Source organism: Triticum aestivum, chromosome 3B (assembly GCF_018294505.1).
Source record: "Triticum aestivum cultivar Chinese Spring chromosome 3B, IWGSC CS RefSeq v2.1, whole genome shotgun sequence".
NCBI classification, from domain to species: domain Eukaryota; kingdom Viridiplantae; phylum Streptophyta; class Magnoliopsida; order Poales; family Poaceae; genus Triticum; species Triticum aestivum.
The window spans coordinates 672,938,277-672,946,915 of NC_057801.1; the positions used below are offsets into that span (position 1 = coordinate 672,938,277).

General features: G+C 50.7%; 1 protein-coding gene across 1 annotated transcript; it reads right to left on the bottom strand.

Moving 5' to 3' along the window:
- Positions 1 to 391: 391 nt before the first annotated feature.
- On the bottom strand, positions 392 to 3,604 carry LOC123066027 (4,5-DOPA dioxygenase extradiol). Its single transcript, XM_044489196.1, has 2 exons — positions 3,284 to 3,604; positions 392 to 3,205 (listed from the first exon to the last, which is right to left on the bottom strand). The coding sequence occupies exons 1-2, from the start codon at positions 3,515 to 3,517 to the stop codon at positions 2,885 to 2,887; spliced, it is 555 nt and encodes a 184-aa protein (XP_044345131.1). The 5' UTR covers positions 3,518 to 3,604; the 3' UTR covers positions 392 to 2,884.
- Between the last annotated feature and the right edge of the window lie 5,035 nt (positions 3,605 to 8,639).

Genomic DNA, 8,639 nt, shown 5'->3' on the forward strand with positions numbered 1-8,639 from the left:
TTGGAATGATGATGGATGATTAGAGATTAGAGGATAAATTGAGCAGTGATGAGGGGTGGTGATTAGAGATTAGAGGTTAAATAATTCAGAAATGTGAAAATAAAAAAAATTCAAAAAAATTCAAAAAAAAAATCATAAAATTTCCTTTAGTCCCGGCTGGTGTTACCAACCGGAACTAAAGGTGGAGCTCCACATGGCCGCGGCCTTTAGTCCCGGTTCGTGTAAGAACCGGGACTAAAGGGGAGAGGCATTAGTAACGACCCTTTAGTCCCGGTTCCTTACCAACCGGGACAAAAGCCCTTTTTTCTACTAGTGTCATTATAATGTAAAACAATCACTAAATTAAACTGAAAACACAAAATTAAAGGGAAAAAAACTACGCGCACCCGGAACTAAAGCCCTACGCGCACCCGGGCCTGGCTCGTGCCACGTGTTTGCACTTTAGCGCCGGTTCGTGACGAACTGGTACTAAAGGGGGGGGGGGCTTTAGTCCCCACTCTTTAGTGCCGGTTGGCGAACCGGCACTAAAGGCCGTCACGAACCGGCACTAAAGGTCGGTTCTGCACTAGTGTAGGTTAGGGTATCAAGGCGGTGCATCATTGATGGTAGAGGCAATTTACTCATTTCAAATATTTTCTTGTGCATGCATGGATATTTTGTGTTATTCCCGCAAAAAAAGAATATATTGTTTTATACATATAATGTTCGTGTTCATGAAAGAGAGTGAAGTGTTCTCTTTTGTATTTTGTTTGATGACATCCAATATGCATTGTCGGGGAAAGTTATTAACATACCATCTCACATTAAATTGTATTACTCATGATTTCATGTGATCGGATTTTAGTATCATGTTCTTATAGTTTGAAATAAAAAAAGTGGGAACCAAGGGTGGGAGAAATGAGCAGGGAAAAGGGGTGTGAGACATTGATGGAAAAAGATGGAGGAAATCTTATGGACAAAGGGCGGGAGAAATTAGCGGTAGAAATCGTGGGAAAGGGCGGCAGAAAGGGCGCCTACCAGGTGTACGCGCAGCCCGTGTTCGTCTGCTACGAGAAGAGGCTCCGGACCCGGTACCCGGACGCGACTTTCTTCCACAGGGAGCTCGTGGGGCGGCTGCTGGGCCGCCGGGGCGCGCCGCGGTTGACCATGTGCAAGCTGGTGCTGCGCACGGCATTCGTTGCCGCCACCATGGTGATGTCGCTGATGTTTTCCTTCTTCAACGCCATTCTCGGCCTACTTGGCGCCGCCGCCTTCTGACTGTTCACCGTCTACTTCCCTGTCACCATGTACATCACGCAGGCCAAGGTGCCGACTTCTGTGGCCGACATCGTCCAGCGCCTTGGGCACGCCACCATGTTCAAGACACAGCTGTGATCAATCTATATGGAGGCAGTTGGTTCGATGATGCTTTTGCATGCATCTTTTGCTTTGATGGTCTGTGTGTGTGGTAGGTACTCTCTCCGCCCCGTAATGTAAGACGTTTTTTATGTATAGGTTATATGTCGGTTACCATTGACGGGAGGAGAGTGTATTATACTATGGAGAGACGCCTGCCTCTGGTACTCCCTATGTGCCATAATGTAAGAATCAAGATTTAGTTTTTCGTGCAGAAAAGAAGAAGAATGATTTAGTTCTTGTGAAGAATATTGTTAGAGTCGTGTCGAGTACCCCCTTCGTCCGAAAATACTTGTCATCAAAATGGATAAAAAGGGGTGTATATAAAACTAAAATGCGTCTAGATACATCCTCTTTTATTCATTTTGATGACAAGTATTCTCAGACGGAGGTAGTATCTTTTTACAAGGAAGGCTATAGTTGGATTATGAGTCGTACGGTATGTATGTCAACATAATAGCACAGGTAAACGGAGGAGCCGGCGGCCGGCGTGCGGTATTGTAGCGGTGTTACGGGGAGGAGCGTCCGTAGTTAGGCCCGGAAATGTAGCTGTGAACCTCGTTCAGAAATTTTCGATGACGCGCTCGTGTGATTGCTTGGTTCTTGGAAGATCCATCGTGTGTCTTGGATCAGTTCTAACAAGTATATCAACGGGCAACTTTATTTAGTTAAATAAGAAAAGGCCTACTCCTATGTTATTACGTGAACCGTCTGATCTGGCAGAATACGTACTACTTGTATACTCCGGAAAGGAGAAAGACGTCTGCCAGTGAGACGCGGCACCATCAATCACAGCAGGGGCGAACAGAGGAGCGCGCCGGCGGCGACTCCCGGCGCGTTCATTCCGCTGGACGCCTCAAGCTAATTGGGAGGTCGTTATGCTGTCTTCTCCGGGGCCAGACCATGGACAACGGCGAGCGACGTACAACAATGTGGGTTCGGGCGGGGCGGAGGGAGGCGGTGGAGGAGAGAGTGCTTATCGGCTCTCGGGTGAAATTGGAGTCGGAAGCGAGGACCCAAGGTGTGGGTGGGCCTGGAATCGGAGAAAAGGATGTTGCTTTCGGTGGGAATCGACGGCGACGGCTTTGTTGGCCGGTCGGTCGGCGACGAGGAAGGGAGGTCTGTAGGCGCGGCGGGGTGGATTCGGCGGTCGGGGGGTGAGACTGGACCGCGTGTGGATGGAAGTAGGCTTTTGGAGCAGGAGGAGTCGGATTTTGCTCCACGGCGGAGCCATGCCGGAGGCGGAGAAGACGACGACGCGCGCGCGGAAGGTTCCTCTGCCCTGCTCTGCTTGTTGGGTTGGCCGTGCGGTCGAGAGCGCGACTAAGCTCTGTAAGTTGTTGGCGAGCGTCAAATCATGGACGAGGTTGGGAGAAATCGCGACGGCGGCGATTGATTCATCCCGGCGCCGGAGAGCAGCGGCGAGGCGACTAACACACGGCCGGGGGCAGGCTTGAGATTGAGAGATGGACGAACGCGTGATTTGGCTTCACCTTGACGAGAGGAGAGGAGAGGAGAGTGATTTGGCTTGACGAGAGAAAGGATAGAAAAGCGATGGACGTGGCGTCGTGGGTGGGTCCCACCAGACCGGCCAGCGCGTGGGTGCGTGCGTCGAGTCCATCACGGACGGAGCGTACGTACGTTGGTTGAGAAGAGATGCATGCGCGCATGAATCGAGCATCAGCGGCACCCAGGCGCCGTGGTCGAGCCCGCGGCCGTGCTCCTCGCTCACCGGCCCGAACCCGGCGCCCTCCAGGAGCTCCTTGGTCCTCATGGCCAGGTCCGGCGCGCCCGGCGCAGGGTACCTCAGCTGCATATGCATAGCGCGCGAACAAACATGTCAACTCGTGTTCGTGGCACAAGCAGAGGTGTGAGGAATTAAGGTGACCTTGTACATCTCGGAGGGGAGGCCCTGCAGGTCGTGGATGGTGTCGTTGGTGCCGCGGACGACGTTGACGGCCGGAGTGTCGGTCTCCCAGTGAGCCGACACCACCAGGACGGCGTGCGGCGCCTGCGCGCCCGCCACCGCCGCTGGCAGCCACGACTTGAAGAAGCCGTGCGCCGGGATCCTCTCGTCGATGCAGATCGCCGGCGAGCCGTGCGAGAGGAAGAAGGTGTCCATGGCTGGCAGCGGCCGGCGTGCACGGTGAGACCCTCCCGGTGGCTTGGGTTAGTCTTGGCCCATCGCCAGCAGCGCCTCTACTTATGGCGCCGCGAATGGTCATTGATGGAGGTCTCATTTGTCACTCCACTCGTCTCATCGCATTCCATTTTTTGACACTCGCCTGTGGCGTGTCGTGTTGGATTGGAGCATTACTAAGAAGAAGAAAAATCCACCTTTAAGAGACGTCTTGTTCTATTCTTCATGTAATCCGAAAGAAAATGTCATTTCAAAACGGGAAATTTTGCTAGATCATAATTATGTGAAAAACAAGCAACAAGTGTTGACACTGAAAAAAAGTAATAAAGCGACAATTCATTCAAGAGTTGATCTCCTATTATAATTCTACACGTCATCCATTCATGAAAAGAATCACTAGATGGAATATGCGGGCTATTGAAGCCAAGCATTTAGTAGAATTACTGAACTCACCAGCTAACATACAAAGCCATTCATCGCAAAAGAAAGCTAAAGGGCGATGCATGGTATATATATATATATATATATATATATATATATATATGTGACGTCTGGATAATTAGGCTACAATAAACCCCGTTAATGATGCCCCGTCACCTCTGTCACAGTAGATGATCTTGGGTTAGTTCAAAAACCGATCCAAATTCAAATTTGAAAATCAAGTTAAACAACAAAAGTTTCAAAACATTAAAACTAAAATGTCCGTTTGCGACAAATAATCCATACATTATTTTGGTGAAGAAACCATATTTTTATAAAGTAACTAATTGTTCTAAGATAAGTAAAACAGTAGCTGAAACGATTATTTAAACATCTCTTAAATGATTAAATAATTGAAAACCTATTTTTATAACTACAAACATAATTATGCTAGTGGTATAAGTACTATTACTAATTTTGGTGCTAACTATATGATTTACAAAACAAAAACAATTTGAAAGATTAAATAAAAAGAAAAGAAAACACAAAAAAGGCAGAAAACACAACTAACAAAAGGATAGAGGGGAAAACCCTCTAATCCCCTGGGCCAACCGACCCCACTGCAGCCCAATTGGCCCATCCGGTCCACCCCTCTCCCTTTATCCCCCATCGAACCAAACCCTAACCCACTCGCTCCCACTCCCCCCCACGTCGCCACCTTCCCCCCTCCCGATCCAATCTGGATCGAGGCAAACCCCCCTCTCCCCTCGATCTCGCCCGCCTCTCTTTCCGTTCCCCCCCGTGCGGATCCCGTCGGTGGCAACCGCCGCCCCCGACACCTTGCACCCGCGCCGTCGCCGGAAATACGCCGCTGATGCCCACCCGTCAACCCCATCGCCCTTGGATCCCATCGCCGTCGCTCGGAACGCCCCTCGCCAGAAGCATCGCCGCCAGCCTCCTCGAGCTCCTCCTCGACCCGATGCCGTCGCCCGTCGTTGCCACCACCACGTCGCCGGCCTGCCTCCTTCTCCTCCTCCCCAGCGGCTACATCGCGCCATCTCCGTCCTCGTCATCGATCATCGCGACCCCGAGCTCCGGCGCCTCCCCGAGCTCATTTTAGCACAACTACAGGGCCCCGTGAGCACGCTTCCCCCATTCCCCCCCTCTGTTCCGCCGCCGTTTCGCTATGGCTGCGCGCTCGCCGTGTCCGCGCGCGCCCCTGCTAGGCGGCCCTGACCGCGTCCACCCCTCCCGGCTGCTTGCCGCCTTGGGGCTCCGTCCCTTGCCCGGTCCGATGCCCCGCCTCGCCCAGCCTACCTCGCCCGCACCACCGCACCTGTGGCCGCACCGCCCGGTCCTTGCCTCCGTCGCCCCTGCAACCACTCCGCCACGCGTCGCCCTGCGGACGCAGTCCCGCACCGGTCTGCGTCGTCGCCGCTCGCCGGCGAGGGTGCGCCCCGGCTCGCCATCCCCCCCCCCGTTGGCCGCGCCTGAGGCAGCGGACGGGCGCCCGCTGCGCCAGTTCGGGTTGCGCCCAACGCCCGCTAGCGCCCAAATCCATTATGGCCCCTGGCCCAATGACAGCCGGGGCCCATCCTAGAATGTTAGAGAAAAGAATTAAAAATAATAATAAAATAAATAAATAATATTAATTAATTAATTAATTAAAGAATTATTAACTTAATTAATTCTGTTAACTAACTATTAAACCAGATTAACCTGCTAATTAATTTGACTAAACAGTTAGTTAGTTAGTTAGGCAATGACATGCGGGACCCCCATGTCGGGTTGACCAGGTCAACTGCTGACGTCATGCTGATGTCATGATGACGTCAGCAAACACTGTTCTGGATAATGTTGTATTAAAATAACTAAATTAATCCTAAAATGATTTTAAATCTTTTAAAATTAATATAAAATAAACCGTAGCTCAGATGAAAATACTTTCTACATGAAAGTTGCCCAGAACGACGAGACGATTCCAGATATGCAACCCGTTCGTCCGCCACACACCCCTAGCATATCGAACACGCAACTTTCCCCCTCCGGTTCATCTGTCCGAAAACGCGAAACGCCGGGGATACTTTCCCGGATGTTTCCCCCCTTCACCGACATCACCTCATACCGCGTTAGGGCACGCCTAGCATCACGTTTTGCTTTGTCATGCATCGTCATGCATCTGTTTGCATTGTATTCATTGTTTCTTCCCCCTCTTCTTCCGCTAGACACCGAGACCGACGCCGCTGCTACCCAGTACGACTACGGAGTTGACGACCCCTCTCTCTTGCCAGAGCAACCAGGCAAGCCCCCCCTTGATCACCAGATATCGCCTATTCTTCTCTGTACTGCTTGCATTAGAGTAGTGTAGCATGTTACTGTTCGGTTACTCCTATTCTGTTGCATAGCATGTCATTGTTGCTACAGTCATTGATACCTTACCCGCAATCCTAAATGCTTAGTATAGGATGCTAGTTTATCATCATTGGCCCTACATTCTTGTCAGTCTGCCTTGCTATACTATCGGGCCGTGATCACTTGGGAGGTGATCACGGGTATATACTATACATACATACATACTATACAGATGGTGACTAAAGTCGGGTCAGTTCGATGAGTACCCGCAAGTGATTCTGATGAGGGGGCTGAAAGGACAGGTGGCTCCATCCCGGTAGAGGTGGCCCTGGGTTCCCGACAGCCCCCGACTGTTACTTTGTGGCGGAGCGACAGGGCAGGTTGAGACCACCTAGGAGACAGGTGGGCCTGGCCCTGTTCGGTGTTCGCGGATACTTAACACGCTTAATGAGATCTTGGTATTTGATCCGAGTCTGGCCACTGGCCTATACGCACTAACCAACTACGCGGGAACAGTTATGGTCACTCGACGTCGTGGTATCAGCCAAAGCCTTCGTGACGTCAGCGACTGAGCGGCGCGCGCCGGGTTGGACTGCGTTAACGCAACTTCCTTTGTAATGGAGGTTGCTAGGTCTGCTCTCCGGCCGCCCACGCAACATGCAGGTCTGCAATGGGCGATGGACCCAGACCCCTGCGCGCATAGGATTTAGACCGGCGTGCTGACCTCTTTGTTGTGCCTAGGTGGGGCTGCGACGTGTTGATCTTCCGAGGCCGTGCATGACCCAGGAAAGTGTGCCCAGCCAAATGGGATCGAGCGTGTTGGGTTATGTGGTGCACCCCTGCAGGGAAGTTAATCTATTCGAATAGTCGTGATCTTCGGTAATAGGACGACTTGGAGTTGTACCTTGACCTTATGACAACTAGAACTAGATACTTAATAAAGTATACCCTTCCAAGTGCCAGTTATAACCCGGTGATTGCTCTCTAACAGGGCGACGAGGAGAGGATCGCCGGGTAGGATTATGCTATGCGATGCTACTTGGAGGACTTCAGTCTACTCTCTTCTACATGCTGCAAGACGGAGGCTGCCAGAAGCGTAGTCTTCGATAGGACTAGCTATCCCCCTCTTATTCTGGCATTCTGCAGTTCAGTCCACTGATATGGCCTCCTTACACATATACCCATGCATATGTAGTGTAGTTCCTTGCTTGCGAGTACTTTGGATGAGTACTCACGGTTGCTTTCTCCCCCCTTTTTCCCCCTTTCCTTTCTTTCTGGTTGTCGCAACCAGATGCTGGAGTCCAGGAGCCATACGCCACCGTCGATGATGACTCCTACTACACCGGAGGTGCGTACTACTACGTGCAGCCCGCTGACGACGACCAGGAGTAGTTAGGAGGATCCCAGGCAGTAGGCCTGCGACTCTTTCGATCTGTATCCCAGTTTGTGCTAGCCTTCTTAAGGCAAACTTGTTTAACTTATGTCTGTACTCAGATATTGTTGCTTTTGCTGACTCGTCTATGATCGAGCACTTGTATTCGAGCCCTCGAGGCCCCTGGCTTGTATTATGATGCTTGTATGACTTATTTCATTTTTAGAGTTGTGTTGTGATATCTTCCCGTGAGTCCCTGATCTTGATCGTACACGTTTGCGTGTATGATTAGTGTACGATTGAATCGGGGGCGTCACAAGTTGGTATCAGAGCCGACTGCCTGTAGAAATCCCCCTTCCACACTCCTTGGCCGAAGTTGAGTCTAGAGTTTACAAAACTTTTACTAACATGGCTGTGCGGCCCATGGGCCCACGTCACCATTTGGTGGTATTAGGATCTTTTATTCCTCATCTATGCTCTGGGACTCTGATCTCTCTTCTATTCGGGTTAAATGATTTTGCTAAAAACAAAACTAACTTTAGGTTTTGATTGTACTTTCTCCCGGAGAGCCCCTCGTTACCGATGACCGCCTGCTGCACCAGAAGATTCCGAAGATACTCTACGATGTGCTCTCGAGACTATGTGCCATCGCTTTTGCAATTCACTTCCATCGATAAATCCCTCTGGATAACTACTTACACCTATCGTTCATATTGTCATCCCCAGTTGCTCTTGTTATTACAAGATGTCCTGAAATACTCTTCGATATTCCGAGAATTCTTTACGCTTACTGCCCTGCAGTTCCTTACTTCATGAATACCCCTACGGATAATTACTCGCGCTTGCCGAGTATCCTTCGTCCAAAGTTGTTCATGTGTTTCACAAAAATACATTCAAATACTACCCGATCTTCCGAAAATCCTCGACCAATCAAGTTGTCGTCGATTGTACCCCCAAGTC